The following is a 20,715-nucleotide window of genomic DNA, read 5'->3' on the forward strand; positions in this document are numbered from 1 at the left end:
CAATTGCCTGTAGGCTGTTGCTATAGCAACCTGGGTTTCCACTAACCGCAGCAGAACCACAGGTTGATCTCCTCCACGCCACATCGCAGTAATGCAGTAATTCATGCAAAAAGAGCCAAAACCAAGAACTGAGTGCATAGAAACGATCACATACTTTCCAGAAGCATCTCTGTTGATGTTTGGTAGCAGTTTAATTTTCTGAGAAATGTTGGGTTTTTGTTATCTGTAAGCCATAATCATCAGAGTGACAATAAATAAAAGCTTAATATATTTCACTTTGTGTGTTAAATCAATAAAATGGATGAGTTGAACTTTATGAAATGTTGAACAAAACATTTGAGCTTTTTCATGATTTTCTAAGTTTTGGAGATGTTCCTGTTGGAGGCACAGTGTACTCTAAACCCAACACTTTAATTTGAAAAACAGGTTTCTGGTTTGCAGCCATTTTCTCTTCGTCTGGACTTGTGCAGGAGGTTCCCTGTAGAACAGAACCACTGGATGGTAAATAGTCCTGCAGCTCCTTCTGTTGTTGGCAGGTTCAGGTTTCAGGCTCATTAATCTTGGAGATTATTTTTTTAGTTATTGTAATGTCACTTTGACATATTTTCTCCAATTATTAGTAACCGTCTTGACTGTGGTATGGTGCGTTTATGTATTTATACAACTGTGGATTTTTGTGCTCTTCTCCTGACTGATACCTTCCCTTTTAGCCTCTCAACTTGTACAGCTTAAGGATGCAAATGTCAAGAACATGAGTCCTAATCCAGATGAACTCAATTTCTGCTTCATCACATTTATAATTGTTGGCAGATGAGAACCAAAACGAAGACCAAAACCCAAAAATAAATGAAAAGTATTCATTTAACGACATGTGGAAATTACCTAAGCATGCTATTCCAGGTTTATTTGTATTTTTTACTATTTACAGATTTGTCCCTTTTCAGTTGAATGTCATAGGACAAATTATTCAGAGAGTCACAAAAATTCAACATTTTATCAGCCCTGTTGTCCGGGTGCTTGCACTTAAAGTTCCTATGTGTTTTTTGTTTTTAAAAAAAACAGATCCAGTGCCTCACATTTAGTTCCCGCTGGTCGTGCTTCAAAACTATTCACATTGTTCATTTAACGGCTCATTCGCTGAGACCAGAGCTAAATTACGGCTCAGACTCGCCTTGACTTTGGGTCCCCAGCAGTTTTGTTATCTCATTGTTCTCGTTTTCTCTGCTCCTCCTTAGAAACCAGCCATAAACGGTCTGCCACCCACTCCCAAAGTACTGGTGAGTCAATCATCTTCATTGTCCCTCACCGTCTCCGCTCAGCCGTTCTGGCCTTTTTTTTTGCGGACGCTGTTATTAAACTCTCGTTGGGATTGCTGCTGCACATTCTGTAGATATTTGGGGTCCGAATAGCTTTCTGCCTTGTGGTTCGGCTCCACTCTGGCTCGTTAATTCCTCGCTGACATTTTGGCCCTGCGCTGCAACAGATGCCGCCTGTTTTGAGCCGGACGGTTTTCTGTTGCAGATGGGAGCCTGTTTCTCCAAAGTGTTCGATGGCTGCCCGTTGAAAATCAACTGCGCCACATCGTGGATTCACCCAGACACCAAAGGTAAATGCGACGCAGCACATTCTGCTGATTTCAGGAGTTTTATGCTTCAGCTAAACTTCGTTGTTCTTGTTTTAGATCAGTACCTCATCTTTGGAACAGAGGACGGCATCTACACGCTGAATCTTAATGAGCTGCATGAAGCAACAATGGAGCAGGTAAAATCCAACTCTGAGATGCCTTTCATTCAGTTTTTAATAAATTAGTTTCCTGTTAACTTCTCTGTTTTGACACTGTACTGTTAGTAGCGATTATTCATTGTTTACCCAAACAAACTTCTGCTAAGTTGTTGTATTTTTTTGCTTTGCATTATTTGATGGCTCTGTTTAGCAGGATGTAAAACTGTGCTGATGTGATTTCCATGAATTGGGAAGTAGCAGAGTGTGCGATTAGGACCTAAATGTTTCCAGATGACTCTGTTCAAAACAAGTATCTGGAAGAAGGAGATGGAAACCCGACCTGGAGACGATCCTCTGAGACGAGATGTTTTTCTGTTCCAGCTCAGGGGTTTAACTTGACCATGTAATCACATGTAAACATGTTTATTTTTTTATTTCCTTAAAAAAATTATATCCAATGTTGACAAGTTCAAATATGTTGCAGTAAAGAATTAACTTTAATTCTACTGTAAAACCTGTAAAAGTATTCACACCCTGTTTTGTCATGACAACAAACGACAGTTTTTAGGAGATGCATTTTTTTTATTTTATTTTTATGAATGAAAATCTGAATCCAGATCAGCTCGTGTTTTGTCACCAGGTTTCGTATCCATGCTGTAAACAAATATTCTGCCACCATTTTTACACTGTGAGCATTTTGTTTTTACCTTAGTGTTTGTATTTATTTATTTTTTTTGCCAGAATCTTCCATTTTGGTCTCTAAATAGCAGAATATCTTCTTCCATATGTCTGTGGTGTTTTTCCTCCAGGCCTTATTTTTTGTTATTTATGCTCTGATGCTTTTAAAACTAATCGGTTTCTCAGGTTGAATGTAAATGCTATTTGTAAACAGTGCCGCTACCTGACCAGATCCTTTTACCTGATTTCAATGAAGGTCTTATTATTATTATTATTTTGTGGCTAAATACAGATAGTCGTTAATCATAATGTCTATTAATTAATAAAACTGTGGCTCTCTGCCTCTCCATCAAAGTTTGGCTGCTTCCCCACGTTCCCTAATGTTTTTTAAAGGTTTTAAGTTTTACTCTTTACATTGTGGGTGATGGATTAAACATTGTGTATCATAAATTTCTATGCTGTAATTGTTCTGTTCTAGTGAGAATTTCTTCCTCCTCCTCTCCTTTAGAGCTAAACTCTGCACTCTTCACACTCATCTGTTTTTTTTTTTGTTTTTTGTTTTTTTTTGCTAGCTCTTCCCGAGGAAGTGTACATGGCTGTATGTCATCAACAACAACCTGATGTCTTTGTCCGGTAAGCAGAGAACCCGTCTCTCCTACTTCCCTGCCCTCTGTTAAAACCGTCTGCGTCTTTGTCCCGCATTATCTGGCTGCACCTGAAGGCACCACAGTCACTCCGTTTGCGCAGCCTTAAGATATCTGTTCCTGCCGTTCGCCGTCAGGGTCACTGTTCCAGCTGCTGTAGCACAGTAACACAGAGGTGACTCACATCCTGCCACACTGTTGTTTTTGTGAACAGTAAATGTGTTTAAGCGCTTTTTGTTATTCGTTTACAATCTCACCCTATCGGTGCAACCAAGTCTAGCTTGTTTTGTTTTGTTTTTTTTAGGGTAGGTGCGCCATGTTTGATGAGAAACCTTAAATGAGCTTTCATTTGAAACCAAACTGTCTTTCCTAAGAGCCGATCCTTTGCTCGGTTTAACAGCCGAGGATGAGATTACACAGCGTTGGGTCTACTTGCGGTTTTACCTTTAGCAGTTTGCGCCTGGGTATACTTAACCTCTGTTCTCTTCTCCTCTTCCCTTGGACTCTGTCCATCCTCCTATCGCCTGGCTTGATTTGATATTCTACTAACTGGCTTCATCAGAAGGTAATCATGCTTCACGTCATCATCATCATCAACATCATCAACACTGCTGTTTTTGCCCTCTGTTCACGTCTAACCTTCTTTATGTGTAAAGCAGCTTGTTAGGATGATGAGTAATTCATGTTTGAAGTAAAAGTTTGTTTACTTCTTGACATGTTTGGCATTTGCTTTTGCTGTGAAGATAACAGGTGGATTTTTGTGTGTGTGTTGTAGGAAGATCGTTCCAGCTGTACTCTCACAATCTGATCGGGCTGTTTGAGCAGCTGAAGAAGCCCGGCCTGGCAGCTCAGTTTCAGACGCACCGCTTCCCAGACAAGATTCTGCCCAGGTGAGATGGAACTGGAAATGTCAAGCGTTCCCACTTCCCTCATCTTCATATTGTTTTTGTCACCTGACCTCCTGAAACTTTTGCTCACCGCAATGTTGAACGGTTTTTCTTCTCAGGCGCTTCGCCCTGACGACCAAGATCCCTGACACAAAAGGCTGTCACAAATGCTGCATTGGTGAGTCGCTGTTTCTTACCAACTCATCAGTCGTGGTGTTTCTATAGATTACAACCATTTCCAAACAACTCTCTGCATTTCTGACATTGAAAAGTATTTTGTTTATGTAAGGTCCTATGAAAAGGTCTCCATAATACCGTCTTTCGTTCAATGTTACAGTGAGAAACCCGTATACAGGCCACAAGTACTTGTGTGGAGCTCTTCAGTCTGGCATCGTCCTTCTGCAGTGGTACGAGCCCATGCAGAGGTTTATGCTCATCAAGGTCAGTTATTGTCTTAAGACGTCTTTCACTTTCACTTACACTTAAAAATAACAATAATTTTTTATTATTTCAGTCACGTGAGCAGGTGTAAATATTTATCATAGGACTTTGTATCGAGGCTCAACTCGACCGATTCTTCATCTGCTAAATGTCGGAAGGATTTCTAAGAACCTGAAATCGCCAAACTAACCCCGAGTCCGACTCTGTGTTTGTTTGTTTTCTTTTGTTTGTTTGTTTGTTTTTCTGTGACGTAGCACTTTGAGTTCCCCGTTCCCAGTCCGCTCAAGGTGTTTGAGATGCTGGTGGTCCCAGAGCAGGAGTATCCACTGGTGTGTGTCGCCATCAGCCAGGGCACAGAGCAGGGCCAGGTGGTCCACTTCGAGACCATCAACCTGAACTCTTGTTCCTCCTGGTTCACAGAGGCAACTAGTAAGTCAGATGTTTGGTTTGTCCTCATCGTTTTATATCTAGATTTTTAGTGTGACAGTGTGTTTGGCTTAACACGCACAATTTCTCTACAGTTGTTCTCTACAGTTGTTTAAATCGGTGTTTGTTGAAATTTACTGTGTTCTGCTGAGATGCGATTTCCACAACTTTTCAGATATTAAAATGTTTAGTACACTGTAAATAGTGTTACATTTCTATTTATTTCATTATTCTCTACTTTGGACTGGGCAATAAATTATTTTTTTGGAAAATCTGGATTTATACATATATATATATATATATATATATATATATATATATATATTACAAGATTATAGCTGCAGGCTTCATTGTCACCAGAATAAGGTTGTAATTTTATGACGACTCCAAAACGACAAAAATAAAAATGAGGAACGTTGAGCATCGTGTGAAGTTACACTTTGATACAAGTTTTACAATCATTTCTGATTTTTTTTTATCATTCTAGAAGCTTTCGTTCCCTCATAAAAATGAAAATTTTCTCTTAATTTTAATATATTCTGGTAAAATTGCATCTGTATTCTACTAATATTATCCCTATAGTCTCGTAATTAAACAAAAATTCTCATAGCCTGACCATAACACTCATCATACATCCCACAAAAGAGGCTATTGAAATAAAAACCATCTTTTGAAAATGATGGTTTCTGTCATTTGTGATTTCTTTTTTTTTTTTTTTTTTTTTTTTTTATAAAATAAGAAAAAAATGTATTAAAATCAGACCTGGTATGAAAAGATCACCCTGCTCTATGTCTATTACATAATTTTTATTTTTGTTTTTTACTTTCTAACTGTTTGAAATCAACTAATAAACCAAACAAACTAAAACTTGACTTTTATTTACTCTCCCGTTTTGCCTTTTCAGCTGATCAGCAAGTGGATGCGATCCATGTCACACAGCTGGAGAGAGACACTGTGCTGGTGTGCTTAGACAGTGAGTAGCCTTACATTTTATAGCTACTTCCTTTACCATTTTCCCCCCCAAAGATTGGATTCATATGTACAAATGTGACAACAGGTTTCTAAAATCCTTTTCCTAGAAAATGTAAAGATCGTCAATCTTCAGGGCAAACTGAAGTCCAACAAGAAACTGGCTTCTGAGCTCAGCTTTGACTTCTGCATCGGCGCTGTCGGTAAGATCTCAGTCTACCTTCACATCAGTGGGAACCATTCAAATGTGGCGGCCATATTGAATGTTGAGGTTGGTTAGAAATATGTGCTGCTGTTTTTCTTGGACCTTTAAAATTTTAGTTGAAACCCTTTTTGGGTGGTTTTGTTGGGTTTTGGTTGGTTCTGTTGGTTCCCTTTAAAATTTTAGTTGAAACCCTTTTTGGGTGGTTTTGTTGGGTTTTGTCATGTCTCCTGTGTCTCTTTGGCTTCCTGGAGTTATGTCTGTTTGTGAGGCAACTCGTGCTCGTTTATTGCAGTGTGCCTTCATGACAGCGTGCTGGCCTTCTGGAAGCATGGCATGCAGGGAAAGAGCTTCAAGTCCAATGAGGTAAGACACAATAAAACCACTAAAGCTGGGTGAAACCTTTTAAGAAACAGTAAAAAGCAGATTTGGCATGGTTGCTTTAGTCTTCACTAGTTTATCTTCTTTTTCCCCCACTCCATTTACTAATTATATTAGGAACTACGAATTTTTTTTCTTACCAAACCAGTTTTTAGCTTTCTTTTCTTAAAATGATGTTACAGGTGACAAATGAAAATATTTTCAAAACCTGGTTTTTATTTCTGTGAGTTGACCTGAATTCAAAGTCCAAAAAAATCGTTGCCAGATGGTAGGATGAAAACCTTCGGAGGGCGTTGGTGAACAAGAAAAATCAATTTAATGCCCGGCTCTATTAGGAACCTAAAACTAGCATTAGTCAACATTTTATTTCTGAATTATGTCCCAATCGCTGGAAAAACGAACAAACATCTCTTCGGGTCTCGTTCGTTTCTGCGTTCAAACTTGCCGTCGTCGATCCCCAGCCACTTGCTCTCAGGTGGAGCCGGACAAAGTGTCTTTGTGTCCAGCCGAAGTAATGAATTTGCTCTCCTTTTCACGGAGGGCTTCATTGTGAACCCGATCACGAGTCAAGCAAAACCGCACAATAAAAGTTCAAGAGATCACAGGGAGGTGAAGCGTCGTTTTGATGAAAGCGGATCCGGCGGCAGGGGCCACCCGCAGGAGCGCCGCCTGCGTCGGAGCTGGCCCTGGAGCAGTCAGCTGAAACTAAAAGGTCTTTTCTAAGTGTCCGCCCGGCCCAACTCTACGGTTCTCCCATAGCAAGGATTTTAAAAACGTCAGCAGCCATGTAAAATTCATGTTCGCTCATAAACACAACCTGTCACACAACAGGGAGCTGCACTAAATAATTCAGCCTTTGTCTCGTTATGATTCTTCTCATAAGACATTAAAGGAGGCCAGCGGGGTGGGGGGGTTCAGGCCTGGCGACCCATGCTGGTCTCGGGTGGATGCTCCTCTGAACACCCAAGACCTTGTAGTCGTTTGAGACTTAAACAGATCAGGTCTCTCCGCGGGCCAAGGGTTTACACCTCGCAGGTGTCGCCCATCCACTATCTCACATTTGTCAACAAGTATTCATGACATGTCAGCAACTGAGACTTTTGAAAGGCTTCTTGTGTTTTTTACTCTGCACTTTGCAGTTGGTGGCACCCATTCTTGGTAAACAAATGGTTAAAAAAAAAAGACCAACTCTCCTTAAACATGTGGCGTCTGATCCACTTGTTGAGTACAGACTCGGCTTCAACATACAGTGACAGGAGGAAACGTTTCTCTGTCAAGAAGCGAACACTCCAGGTTGGTTTGGTGTGAAGTAGGAAATGAAAATGTGGAAAAATTATCAATAACCAAACTAAAACCAACACTTATTTTATGCTAAATTACTCATCTCTATTTATATTTTATGATGGCTTTAAGGGGGCATTACACATTTTTACGTTTCGGCAGATTGAGGAAATATATTTTTCTCATCCTATTAGACATTTTCTAATACCGGGTGTCCACGCATCCTTAAGTCTTAAATCAATTAATCTAAAATTAAGACCTTACATTATTTTTATTTTTTTAAATGGAAGTTGACCTTAAATACGTTAATCACAGATCGCAGAACTATTTAATCTTGTGGGACTTTTCTATCAAACATTTGAGCCTCAATTCACGTTTTGTAACATGAGACGGTTGAGACTAAAGCTAGCTAGCTGCTAATTTAGCCTTACCTAGCTAGCTTTTTTGCGTCCATGTGTAAAAGTGTACATTTATCGGCATTGTCTGGAAGACGTTGGTCTTCACCAATGTGTGCGTTATGTGGGGAAAAAGATTGGCAAATACTACTCTATAAAATGAGGTTTTCTGTTGTAGTGCGTGCAGGTCTTAAATTTCATTTGTGATGGTCTTAAATAGCCTTAAAAAGACTATTTAGAAGAAACCCTGCTATAAATTTTTGCCGATTCTATTGATTTTAATTCAGTCAGAGCATTTTGGAGAGACGTGTTTTTATTTACACATTAAGTACACTTTATCTCATCTATGCGAAAGCTTTGCCTCTTTGAAGTTAAAGGTTATTTTTTAATATACTTATACCACTTCTGTTTCTATTTCAGTGTGTCAGACTGTCAATTAAAAATCCCGTCTTGTTTAATTTCCAGGTGACTCAGGAGATTTCTGATCCGAGCAGAGTCTTCCGCCTCCTGGGATCCGACAGGTTAGCGCAATTATTTACAGCTGACGCAGCTGTGCATGAACGTAGTTTAACATTCAAATAAACAAAACCGATTAGGACAAATCTACCTGACATGGTCAAGATACATTTTTAGCGAATTGTTTTAAGATAATTTTCCCTTTTTTCTCCTTTTTCACTGTTTGGTAGACTTTGTTTGTTTCAGTATTTCCATCAACTCAGCATCTCCAGTCTCCAACTTTCCCTTGTGTCTCTTTGGTTTCCACTACCTAGAAAAAGTTCCCGTTTATCTTCTGTGATTTGTGATTTAGCCTCTCTCTTCATATTCATTGCCTTTCTCTACAAAGATTTGGCTTTTTTTTCCCCCTATTTTCCTGACATTTGAGTTTTTTCTGAGATGATTTACACACGTCTGCACCAGGCCTGTTGCCTCGATAGTTCCTCGGTTTTACACGGCTCACGATCATAAAACAACAACTTTACTCTTAGCAGGGAAGATGGCAGAGTAAAGACGAAACCAGTTCTGCTGACAAAACGGAGTAGCTTGGCGATTGTATTTAAGCGCAGTCGAGGTTTGACGGTCTGTTGACCTTTTTGTCTTGGTATCAAAATATCTTTTTATCTGCTCCAGCCGTAGCTTCAGGAACAGTGACCTTAATCCTCAGATGTTATCAGGCAGTAGCTGTTCCCAGCTTAATAAGTAAACGAGTTGAATAATCAACTGCTGACCTCATCAGTCTGCAAATCATTGCTTCATATTCGACAGTCGGGTTCGAGGGAGAAAATGGGTTTTCAGTATTACTGTGCAACAAAGTCACTTTTGTGAAAGACGTTCTGAACCTTAGAAGTTAAGCAAGATGATTTAGTTTCCACCCCATCGCACTGGGTGAAGGTGGATCTCTAAGGAGTGGCGTGGGGTTGCGGCTGGCGCCTAACGAAGCCCGTGGCACCAGAGCAAGTCTTCCGTCCGCTGCCCAACCCCCCCATGTTTTATTCACCGACGCATGGGCACTGCCAGCCTGGTTTCTGTGTCTCCACGGCTCTGTAATTTCATCTAATGGAACGGACAGTATAGGCTGCAGTAAGCTGCTCTCCTGTCACCACGAGACAGATTGTATCTGACGGCGCAGTGACCCCCATCCTGATCTGACATCATACTGTTGCTTAACATGCATGACTGTTGTCTGTACACTGACAGAGTGATACACTCGCCACGTCCTACATGTCTAGTGTCAAGCTGGCAGAGCACTTTGATTATCAGAAGGCTTTTTTTTTTTTTCGTCTGTCTATAATTTTTGCACCTTGTTTGTAGGTTTGTTTATTTTGTAAAGTAAAGAGAATTTTGATATTTGGTGATTTGAGATGTTTTGGACAGATTAGTTTCTAGTGTTTCCCTTAGTTGATTGGCCAGCTGCTCGTCTCAGGAGGATGGAAACACAACATTTGTGTCCTTCCTGTTGCAGAGTGGAAGCTTGAGGGACAAGAGAGGAAACGAGATGAAACTATCTAGTCACTAAATTGTTTTAAGTCAAATTATATTACAACTACTGCAGGTTAGCAAACATTAAGATCAATCAAGGCGGTTCATATTAGCAGAGATGCATTGATCAGAATTTTCATATTGATTTCTTATATATAGCTTTGACATGCAGGTATAGTTGTCAAATCTATTTTTTTCTTCTTTTGCTTTGTTTTGTTTTTCCTTTGCTGAAAATGCTATAGAAATAAAATTACCTTACCTTCAAAACTAACATAACACCATTTAAAATATAGTTTTGTCTTTTATCATGTTCACTGTTTTAAAGAGGGACATTATGTATTGATGAACATTTACATGAAAATACATGAGATTATAACCAAGTGGCTAATTTCCATGCTAGTCCCACTAGTAGGTTGATGTATTTGATGTTTAATAATAATGAAATAAAAGTAGTCTCAGACTACTGCACAAAAAACTCTTCATAAAGGAGAGAAATTCTTTGCAATTTGTAGCATATAAAGTTTCGATATTTTTCAATTTAAGTTGAATAGCGTTAGCATTACGGCGCTCAAAATAGTCATACACTGCTAAGCTGTGCTATGCTAAACAGGCTAATCATAGGAGTAGAAAAATTAGCCTGCAACAGTTTTAGCATGCTGAACAGATCAGTGTGTTTTGTTTGGTTAAACTGGTTGGTTTTTGTTCCACTGATTGTTGTAGCTGCACTTAGATGAAATGTTCATAGTTAGCTTTAACACTTTCTTCTCCATTTCTCTCTGCCTGTGTCTCCATCAGGGTGGTGGTTCTGGAGAGCCGGCCGACCGACAACCCGTCGGCTCTGAGCAACCTTTACATTTTAGCAGGTCACGAGAACAGTTACTGATTCCCCCCCGACTGGACAAAGGGTCAATCTTAGAAAAAAGCGAATAACGTTCCACAGTTTTTGGGAGATTTGGACCTTTTCAAAGGGAAACGGAGAACAACCGGGGAGATTTTGTTGACAATAAACCGCTGGTCAGTGCAAGAGGAGCCTCTTCAGTGTGGATTCATGCGTAGCCTTAACACCATCAGGGACGTTCACCGTAAAGCACGTCTCAACGCAAACATCGTGGGAAAACCGCTCCGAGCTGGAAAGACGTAAACCGAACTTTACCGTACCCGACAGTTTCCTCTAGCACTGTGAACAAGCTGTCTGAAAGTTTTACTGACGGAAAGTGCCATTTAAAAATTCACACGTTGCGATTGTATTAGAAACAGTGGGAGATGAAATCATTTTTATTTTGTCTTTTTAACTTGTCACACATAATCATAGCTAGTGACAGACACCAGGAGGCTCAGGAGGAGATTTTACAGTCAGAGCTAACGGATCACTTTTATAGAAACCCTGGAGCCTTGTGGGTTATTTAAGCAATATTTATTAACCTCATCTTCACTCATTGGGAATGTCGGGTTTCCGGACTGTTGGAGTTTTATGCCGGATCAGGATTAACTACCTAGTGATCAGTTCCTGATTAGCTGTGGGTTACTTTTTATCTGATGTGTAATGTAGTTGCATCTCCTGCTCTGCTGCATTTTTAGAACTTGGATAAAATGTACATGTTTTTTTTTCCTTCACTCTCTTCTTTTATAGACCTTTTACTTCTCTTTACTTGCACCATTTAAGCACTTTTGTACATTTTTTTATTTAAAACAAAATGACAAACTGAGGGACAGTGCTTGGTTTTATTAACATCTCTGCATTCCCTTCGCAAAATGTTTAATATGTACTTTTTGTAATAAAAAAAAGCTTTTAACATGGTAAAGCCAGTTGTTGGTTTTCTTATTGTGACGGGAGATCGGAGGAGTGGAAACGCTGGAGATTCCTCTGGGAAGAGAGAAAACAAGTGAGTATTTGTTTACATCATTTCCCCTTTTCTAGGTCGTCTCTTCTCTGACTAATTGGTCCCAGTGTGATGCGTTTTCCTGTCCGTCACCAGATGGATGATGTCACTCCTCACCTTAGAAGTAAACATGAAAACTCTGACCATCACTAAATTAATATACTGTAATTGGGAGTTTTTGTTACTTGGAGTGAAATATATTAATGAATGTGATGATCTCAGGTGTGGAAAAGCTTTTTATTCCCCTGTCTCAGTAGGTGGAGTCCTCTGTTGCCACAGCAACTTGGCTTGAAGAGCCATAAATGTGTCAAAAGTAGTCACTGGTGAGAGTGAACCAGAAGTCGGCTGATGGCACCTTCAGAATAAAAGCTGAGCAGCAGGAGAGGCGCCAGCTTGTTAACCAGGCAGGAACGCAGAGTTGACCTTTTCTAGCTCTTTCATTCAGTGTATTTTTTTTTAAATAAGTGTTCACATTAAGATGAAGTTTAGGTCTTCAAAGAAAGTGAAAATACATACATATATACTATATAGAATATACTTTCTTCTTTCTTTCTTCATCTTTACTCCAGACATAAAATGTCCATAGTGAAGGGATTTAAAAAACACAGAAAAATAAGATACAGGGCATACAAAGTAAAATATTACAGACAGGAGGAGCATGCTCCCACTGGATGGCAGCCAACCTTTAATACAGAAATGTGGCCTTAATGAAAAATATATTCAATGCATGCTCAAAGGTTATTTACTTTTCGTTAAAATGTCTTTTACCCCCCTCCGTGCCCCAGCCTCCAGGTTCTGCGTTACGGCCCTGTGTTTGCTGTCAGAGCGCAGCGCACATCAATCCTCCTGCGGCTCCACAACTCGGATGAATCCACAGATTTGTGACGTTTGTCTTAATATTAATGATTATAATGGCGTTTACTTGCGCAACTTTACGGACGCGTTCATTCGTGGCTGTTTTTACGTTTATTGAGCCGTTCATATTGGTCTCGATATTTGTAGTTTTTCTGGAGCGCAACGCGAAGCTCGAAGTCATTCAGGTAATATAAATGTAAATGTATTTATACGAATATTGATGATGGCAGGTCGGTGTGGCTGTCTGAACAATTTAAACCTGGAATTAGCAGCTTAACACTCTGTAGGCTTGCAAACTGTAGTTCAGAGAGTGATGCATGTTTTTTCTCTTTTTTAAGGTTTTTTACAATATGTAATTGTTTTTTGGGGCTTTTTTTGGACGAGTAAGTCAGAGGTTACACGTTAACCTCTCACTCTTTTATCCATCCATCCATCCATCCATTTTCTGAACACCCTTGTCCCTCAGTGGGGTCGGGGGGGGGTCACTCTTTTATCGTCTTTGAAAATCAAATGATCAGTATGGAGTAAAATATTTTTTTCTATGTAATTTTTTTTTTAAATAAAAAGGCTGTCTCTTTTTGACAAAGCATTGCCAAGCTCCAATCAATGCGTATTAACAAGGTTCAGATACAAAATGTTACATTGTTGCGTCACCTCCTGTTTAAAGCTAATTCACCTCCTGAATTAGCTTTCCACTAAAAACAAAATGAACATCTAGTTCATTGTTTTAACATTCCCCAGATGGTTTATGACAAACAAAGCTTCAGGGAGCCCAGCCCCGTCATTCATCACCTGCTGCTGCTTATCGAGCTCAGCGCTCCAGAGAAACACGTGGGGGATGGTGTTTTATTTTGAAAAGCTCGACTGGAAGAGGAGTAAATTATTTCTGACTTGCGGCCTTAAATACATCCCCCTGTGGCAGCTGTGGGATAGTTGATCTGCGGTTGTCCGTCCACCAGGCTGCTTACGGGGGGAAGCAGAGGAACCTGAATAAACATCTGCAAACCGGTAAGTGTTGCTTTAATTTGGCGGGGTGGGGGGGAGTAAACATTTCCTGTTGATATTGCCACAGAAATTAATGCATTTTTTCCCTAATATTCTGTGTGGTTATACTTTCCCATCCTATATTAAATAGCTTTTTCTTTTTTTTTTTACAAATGTAGAAAAAAAAGTAGATATTTGCATCTTTTTTCCTTTCTTTTTTAAAACCGTCCTATTTTCTCATTTGAAGTGCATTGTTTTGATTGCTGCTTCACTCTGGTTTCTTTCTCTGCACCCCCAAGGGAAATAACCCGACACACTTTGCATTGCAAATGTTTCCTTATGCAATCCAACTGTTAGGAGAAACGGTATAATGTTCTCCGGATCTCTATCTTTCACCGGGAGTTTAAAAGGTTATCTTGAGCATTTAGGTCTCTACAGAGAAGCCTTAACACGCTGTTAGGTAACAGGCAGCCGAGCTTTTTGCTCAGTGATGGATCTAAAAAAAAAAAAAAAACAAAAAAAAATATTTTGTCCAATCAGCTCCGTTTTGCATGTTAACCTGTGCGTGTGTGTGTGTGTGTGATGCAGAGATGCAAAAGTGTTCATAAAAGTAAAAAACTTAGTTCTGTTTGGTGATTGTGCTTTAATGCTACAAAAGCAGCCGGTGTTCTCAGGTTACTCTCACTCTCGCTCTCTGTTTTCCCTCCGAGTGCCAAACCTCTCCCTCTTGTTTTCCAGCTGCAGAGGGAGCTCCCGCCTCCCTGCATGCAAAGTGTGTGTGTGCGTGTGTGTTTGCCTAACTTCGGCCGAGGATGGAGAAGTACGAGAAGATGGGGAAGATCGGCGAGGGGTCGTACGGCGTCGTCTTCAAGTGCAGAAACAGGGACACCGGGCAGATCGTCGCCATCAAGAAGTTCGTGGAGTCTGAGGACGACCCCATCATCAAAAAGATCGCGCTGAGGGAGATCAGGATGCTCAAGGTGAAAACAGTCTGCATCACAAGCGACCTGAATACGGCAAAAAATAAATAAGTAAAAAAGGTTAACTAATTTCGCTGGATGATAAATTGTCCCAGAAATTATTGCGGTAAAAAATAATATTGTTGTTTTGAGACGATTTTCGAGTAATATACTTGTAATGGCGTAATAACGCACATTCTCAAAGGCCAATAAACCTTTAATTTCTCACTGATATTTTTTAAATATCCAAAATAAATCAACAAAACAACACATAAAATGAATTATGAAGTCTCTGTAAGCAAACTTGTCCTTCAAAATAAAGGCTTGTTGAGACCAAAGCAGCAGACTGAGGTTTTTGTTAGAGAGAGAGCAGAAACGATTAATCGTGTAAAAGGAAGTTATTTAGTTTGTTTTAATCGATCATGCCATGAATTGATTTATTGCTCATTGCAACAGATCTAGCTTTAATTTACCTGATAAATATTATTTTTATGGAGTCAAAAATCATCCAAGTCCCTCAACAATACAAACTGAACTCTATCGTGAAAACAATCATGTCTGCTTTGCAGCGAACAAAAGACAGGTTTGTGCATTCATCAGCGTTTTAATTAGTCATGCGGAGGGTGGGTGGTGGGTGGGGGGGCTTTGGTGGTCCCCCGGACACCAGGATCTCATAAATAGGGCAGGTTGTCAGGGGCAACGGCATGTTTATGCACTCCCGTTTGCTGTCGGATGAGCGCAGACGCCGCTGTCAGCCGGGGCGTCCAGTTTTCTCCTGATTGAAACGTCGGTGTCCTGTGCTCTGTCTGTTCAGCAACTGAAGCACAACAACCTGGTGAATCTGATCGAAGTGTTCAGACGAAAGCGGAAGCTTCACCTGGTGTTCGAGTACTGCGACCACACCGTCCTCAACGAGCTGGACCGCCACCCGACCGGGTGGGTGTGTCTCCTCATCAAAGTTCATGAGTTCACTGTGGTTTGTTCATTTGACTGATTTCATGCCGTGCTCTGGGAAAGTGTTCGTTCGTCCCCCTTTTAACATTTATCTCTCTGCAATCTTAAACTTCTCTGTATTTTATGTCCTAAAGCAACACAGAGAACCACAAATTTGTGGTAAATGGGTTTCAGTATTTAGTTTCACAAATGCAAATGACAGAATTGTTGGATTATTAAAAATTCAGCATCCCTCAGTAGAAACCCCCCATCACAGCTGCCAGTCGTTTGGGTTTTGTCTTTGCATGTCTACATAGTTTTTCTGTTTTGAAATTATTCTTATTACCAAATGGGGTAACTCTTTATTTGAAGGGGTGTGCATAAGACTGACATGACACCGTCATAAACATGACATAACATCTGTCATGAACATAAAGAAGTCTTTATGAATGTTTGACAGTTTTCATGAAGTGTCATTCGGTAAATAATGACACTTTTAATGCAAAGTTGCTCTGAAAGGTCCATTAAAAGTGCCAACTTTGCATTAAATTATCAATTTACAAAATCATGCAAAGTTGGCACTTTTAATGGACTTTCAATGCAACTTTTAGAGCAACTTTGCATTGTCATTATTTACCGAATGACACTTCATGAAAACTGTCATAAACATTCATAAAGACTTCTTTATGTTCATGACAGGTGTTATGTCATGTTTATGACTGTGTCATGTCAGTCTTACGCACACCCCTTCAACTGAAGTGTTACCGGGATGAATATAGATTTAAAAAAGAACATGTGGTCTATTATTTACATTTAGCATATAATTGTAACATTGTTTAAAAGAAAAGACTTGAAAAGACATGAAATTCCAAGTTTCAGATGTGGGACTTAACTCGTCTTTACTTGAGACTTGACTCGGGACTTGAGGATAAAGATTTGAGACTTGCAAAACACTGACTTGATCCCACCTCTCCTAAGAAGTTATAGGCCTCTGTGACTGTGATGTCACAGAGGCCTGTGACCTCTGTGACTTGTGACTATTGCTGCATCCTGAAGTGACCCAATTCCGATGTTTTTTTTTTATCAAGTTGGATTTTTTTTTTTTTTTTTTTTTTGCCATGGCCGTTCACACTTCCAAATAAATACGACCTGCATGTGTTCTGCAGTCTGAACTGCAAACGATTTGAATCGGATACATATCGGATGGCCCGGGTCGCATTCCAAAAGAATTCGACCTGTGCTGTTCAGACTGTCCTGAAAATATCAGATACAGGTTGCATTACGTCAAAAATAAATAAATAAATAAATCGGAATTGGGTCACTTTAGGCCAGCTCCGCCCCCATGCTGACTTAGAGCAATCATCTCCCAATCATTACAGGGCACTTGTCAGCAACTGATCAATCAGCGTTCAAAGTAAAGTACTACGACATTATTGACAGTATCTATCATAGGAAACACTGCAGTCAGAGATGTTGAGGAAAATAATAGATAATCACGGATAATCAGTTGTCAGTGGGGAATATGCAATCCTCACAGCCGTTACCCAGGAAGTGTAGAGGGCGGAATACAATTGATTACATTTCCAAAATCAAAAATGAGTCTGGAATAACGCAAGAAATGGATCGTAGATTGCAGTCCACCTCACGTCCAGTTGAATGAAACGGATGGAGGGGAACTACCACGTTAGTAAACACCGTGAAGGTAACAGGTAATAAACATCGCATTTTCTAACATAACGCACTTACTGATAGCGACGTGCTAACGACTCACGGCTCGCTGCTAACAACTCACGGCTAAGCGTCAAATAAACACAACTCAGTTAAACTAAAGCGATGCTAAACATCTAATCATTTCCAGATCAATAAGTGAAGGTAGTTATGCTGGATTTTATGCGTGTAGATTCCAACGGTAGCTCTGGCAGCATGAAAACAGACTGCGCTAACTGCTACATTGGCATTCAAACATCGTCTCATGCTACCGTTTATTTCTAAACATCTTCATGAAGGCATATTTTCCACAAACCGGTATTATTTAAGTCATTACTCACCCATTTTGTACGTGCAAAGTGCATCCCACAGCGTTCACACTCACATCAAATCTGACTTTTTTTTTTTTCCCTCTCGGGATTTATCGTTGATTTCTCCGTTATTTCCCGCTAATAACCTTACAGACCTGATGTAGGACTAGTTACAGAATTTTCTTGCCCGCCATCTTTTCCTCAGTGTTTGTTTATAAGGCAAAATGACACAAAAATGTCTCAGGTAACTCATTGAGGTCCGTTACGTCTCCCATAGTAACAGCTGGGTTGTCGGAGGACAGTTCCATTTCCGCTAGGGGGCGGGGCCGGCGTCATGTGACTCTGTGACCTCATAGGCCTCTGTGACTTGGAAGTCACAGAGGTCTGTGAGGTCACAAAAGCGCGTGACGTCACATATACATGATGTCATAAAGAAGTGATGTCACAGAGGCATGTGACGTCACATAGGCTTATGACGTCACATATGTCTGTGACGTCACAAAAGCGCGTGACGTCGCATATACATGATGTCATAAAGACGTGATGTCACATAGACACGTCACAGAGGCAAGTGCCGTCACATATGCTTATGACGTCACATAGGTCTGTGAGGTCACAGAGGTCTGTGAGGTCACAGAGGTCTAGGAAGTCTGCCTTCTGCTGGTTACATTTACTTGTGTAACTTTTTGGGAGAAAAGGTACTTATAAGAATAGTTTTACTGCACTGTACTTGAGTAATATTTATTCTCTTTAGTTTTATACATGTCACCGTTTATATCCTTGTTTATTTTGTATTAATGAACTAAATAATGACACTTTTAATGCAAAGTTGCTCTAAAAGTTGCATTGAAAGTTGACTGAACTCCTGATCAAGGCATAGAAAAGGAAACTGCAGGAGTTCAAAGTTCACGTGTTCGTTGCCATGCAGTCCTGAACTGGATGTAAATGCAATGAGTCGCAACTCGACACCAAAAATGAAACTAAAACAAAGTTATCTGCAAACTTTGTGGTTTCTATCACTAATAATATGTCAGCGTCCACCCTGCCCTGTTTTGATGAGCGGTGCTCCCGTCTCCACGGAGACGGGCCCGGTCCTCCCCGGCATGCTGACATCGATGCTCTTTTAGTGTCTCCTATTAGCAGGGAGCGTCCGGGCCGCCTCCTTCCTCCCCTCTGCTGCCACCCATTTACACAAAACACGAGACGACGAGATGGAGAGAGAGAGAGAGAGAGAGAGAGAGAGAGAGAGGAGGGGCAGAGAATATAATTGATCGACACACCCGAAGGCTCGAATTAGCCATTTCCACGGCAACGGTGATCGATGGCGACTCCTGAGCCAACAAAGGCTCGGCGCTGAGCATCAGGGCCCTCTGTGGAAACAGGAGATCCGTTGTTCACTGGAGGGGGGAAAACAGAGGGAGACCGCAGACTTTTAATGCACTAAGATTTGCATTAAAAGTCTCATTGTTTACCGAATGACGCTTCATGACAACAGTCATAAACATTCATAAAGACTCCTTCATGTTCATAACAGGTCTTATGTCAGTCTTATGCAGACCCCTACAAATAAATTGTTACCACGTCTATTTTTAACAGCTTGTCCAGAAGAACGAAAATGTGTATTTTGACTAAGCTACATATTTTGAAATAAAATTGCAGATGTTCTTGTTTAAACAATATTTCTGAAAAACACAAAGGAAATAAATAACAGAAAGCCATCCCAGCAGAGTTGGATTTTCCCAACACTTGAAGCGTAATGACAACAACGCTCCTCTATTTTGAATTGGACTTTCTTGCTCCACAAAACACAAGATGAGCCAAAAACAAAAACGCTAACACACACCGTCCCCGTGATCAGACACTGTGGTGGCACCGTCGTGCTGAAATGATTTCATGTTCTTCAGCAGGAATTGAGAAGCCAGTTGCAGTTAGTAAAGAGGGATGTCACTAAATGCAGGTCAGTCCTGAACTTAGAAAACCTGTTTATGTGTCAGAATGGCTCAGTCAAAGTCCAGAGCTGAATCCAGCAAAGAATTTCTGCGAGGCTTAAAGATGTACCCTAAAAAACCTACAGCTGAAGTTGCACCTGAAGGTGATTCTACAGACCACTGAGTGAAGGAGATTGAATTCAAATGTATGCCACACTTTTCAGACTTCTTTTTTTTTTGCCATTTTTTCACTTTTTATATGTTGCCATTTATTTTTATTTTTTGGAAACACTCAGGCTGGTGATTGTAACGTGACAAAATGTGAAAAGGTTCATGCAGGGCTTCATTTACCACATGTTCCCATTTGATTTTAATAATTAGTTTCCTAGCAGCTGTAGAAGTCAGATCTCTCAGGATGCACACTTTCTGGAAAACGTGAACATCTCGTCAAGAGGGCTGATCTGACGTTCGTTTCCGTGCTGATTCTCCACAGCATCCCGGAGCACCTGGTCAAGAGCATAACCTGGCAGACTCTCCAAGCCGTCAACTTCTGCCACAAGCAGAACGTGAGTGAGCGCTCCGTGTTTTCTTCAGCTCGTCCTCCGGCCTGTCAAAGCTTTTTTTTTTTTCCCTCGGCTTGTTTTTCCAAATTCCTCTGTCCTCTCCTCTCCGCCTCTGCTCTTCTGCTTTATGGCTCCTTTTTTTAAAGCCAGGATTCCTTCCCCTTGGCTGAGCAGCAGTTAAACGGATTGCCTAGACACAACGAGCGCTGCGTGGGCCCCCGTCATGGCGGGGGCCCATAAAGCCCAGAAAGCACCTCAGACATTTCTCTCTCCCAGCTCCTTTATTCCCTGCGGTGTATCTTTAGGTTGTAAATCAGAATTACAACTGGAAGCAGTTTTGTGTTTTTTTTTTAAAGATCGTGTAGTGACGCCGCTGCTGTTTGCGTCGTTGCAGTGTATTCACAGAGACGTGAAGCCGGAGAACATCCTCATCACCAAACACCAAGTCATCAAACTCTGTGACTTCGGCTTTGCCAGGATTCTCAGTGAGTTTTTATTTTATTTTATTTCATTTTATTTTTAGCCACAGCTGGTAAATTGTTGATGCTGCCACTTAGTGGTGGTTCAACAAACTTTTATGTCGATCTGCAAC

General features: G+C 40.5%; 2 protein-coding genes across 9 annotated transcripts in view; both read left to right on the forward strand.

Moving 5' to 3' along the window:
- The window catches only part of map4k5 (mitogen-activated protein kinase kinase kinase kinase 5), a 36,452-nt gene extending 24,647 nt beyond the window's left edge, over positions 1-11,805 (forward strand). For 6 of the 8 annotated variants that reach the window (XM_016676301.1, XM_016676303.1, XM_016676304.1 and 3 more), the window contains 14 exons: positions 1,236-1,277; positions 1,522-1,606; positions 1,682-1,761; positions 2,973-3,033; positions 3,607-3,609; positions 3,820-3,934; positions 4,051-4,109; positions 4,269-4,372; positions 4,627-4,801; positions 5,703-5,771; positions 5,878-5,970; positions 6,265-6,335; positions 8,492-8,547; positions 10,799-11,805. In XM_016676301.1, coding sequence (XP_016531787.1) covers positions 1,236-1,277; positions 1,522-1,606; positions 1,682-1,761; positions 2,973-3,033; positions 3,607-3,609; positions 3,820-3,934; positions 4,051-4,109; positions 4,269-4,372; positions 4,627-4,801; positions 5,703-5,771; positions 5,878-5,970; positions 6,265-6,335; positions 8,492-8,547; positions 10,799-10,886 — 1,101 coding nt within the window. In that variant the 3' untranslated portion in view covers positions 10,887-11,805. The remainder of the gene's footprint in view (positions 1-1,235; positions 1,278-1,521; positions 1,607-1,681; positions 1,762-2,972; positions 3,034-3,606; positions 3,610-3,819; positions 3,935-4,050; positions 4,110-4,268; positions 4,373-4,626; positions 4,802-5,702; positions 5,772-5,877; positions 5,971-6,264; positions 6,336-8,491; positions 8,548-10,798) is intronic. The other 2 variants (XM_016676302.1, XM_016676306.1) reach the window with 1 other exon arrangement.
- A 1,697-nt stretch (positions 11,806-13,502) lies between these two features.
- LOC103144797 (cyclin-dependent kinase-like 1) lies at positions 13,503-20,661 on the forward strand. Its single transcript, XM_016676242.1, has 5 exons — positions 13,503-13,746; positions 14,461-14,702; positions 15,496-15,617; positions 20,054-20,126; positions 20,518-20,661. The coding sequence occupies exons 2-5, from the start codon at positions 14,535-14,537 to the stop codon at positions 20,644-20,646; spliced, it is 492 nt and encodes a 163-aa protein (XP_016531728.1). The 5' UTR covers positions 13,503-13,746; positions 14,461-14,534; the 3' UTR covers positions 20,647-20,661.
- Positions 20,662-20,715: the final 54 nt, after the last annotated feature.

This window comes from Poecilia formosa, unplaced genomic scaffold (genome assembly GCF_000485575.1).
Source record: "Poecilia formosa unplaced genomic scaffold, Poecilia_formosa-5.1.2 Scaffold131, whole genome shotgun sequence".
Classification (NCBI taxonomy): Eukaryota; Metazoa; Chordata; class Actinopteri; order Cyprinodontiformes; family Poeciliidae; genus Poecilia; species Poecilia formosa.

What these genes read in the sequence shown, in the direction of transcription:
- LOC103144797 (XM_016676242.1), top strand. Translation starts at nt 14,535, where the DNA reads ATGGAGAAGTACGAGAAGATGGGGAAGATCGGCGAGGGGTCGTACGGC. An exon ending in CTGGACCGCCACCCGACCGG is followed by an intron (nt 15,618 to 20,053) that starts GTGGGTGTGTCT and finishes GATTCTCCACAG; the next exon opens with CATCCCGGAGCACCTGGTCA. An exon ending in ACTTCTGCCACAAGCAGAAC is followed by an intron (nt 20,127 to 20,517) that starts GTGAGTGAGCGC and finishes GCGTCGTTGCAG; the next exon opens with TGTATTCACAGAGACGTGAA.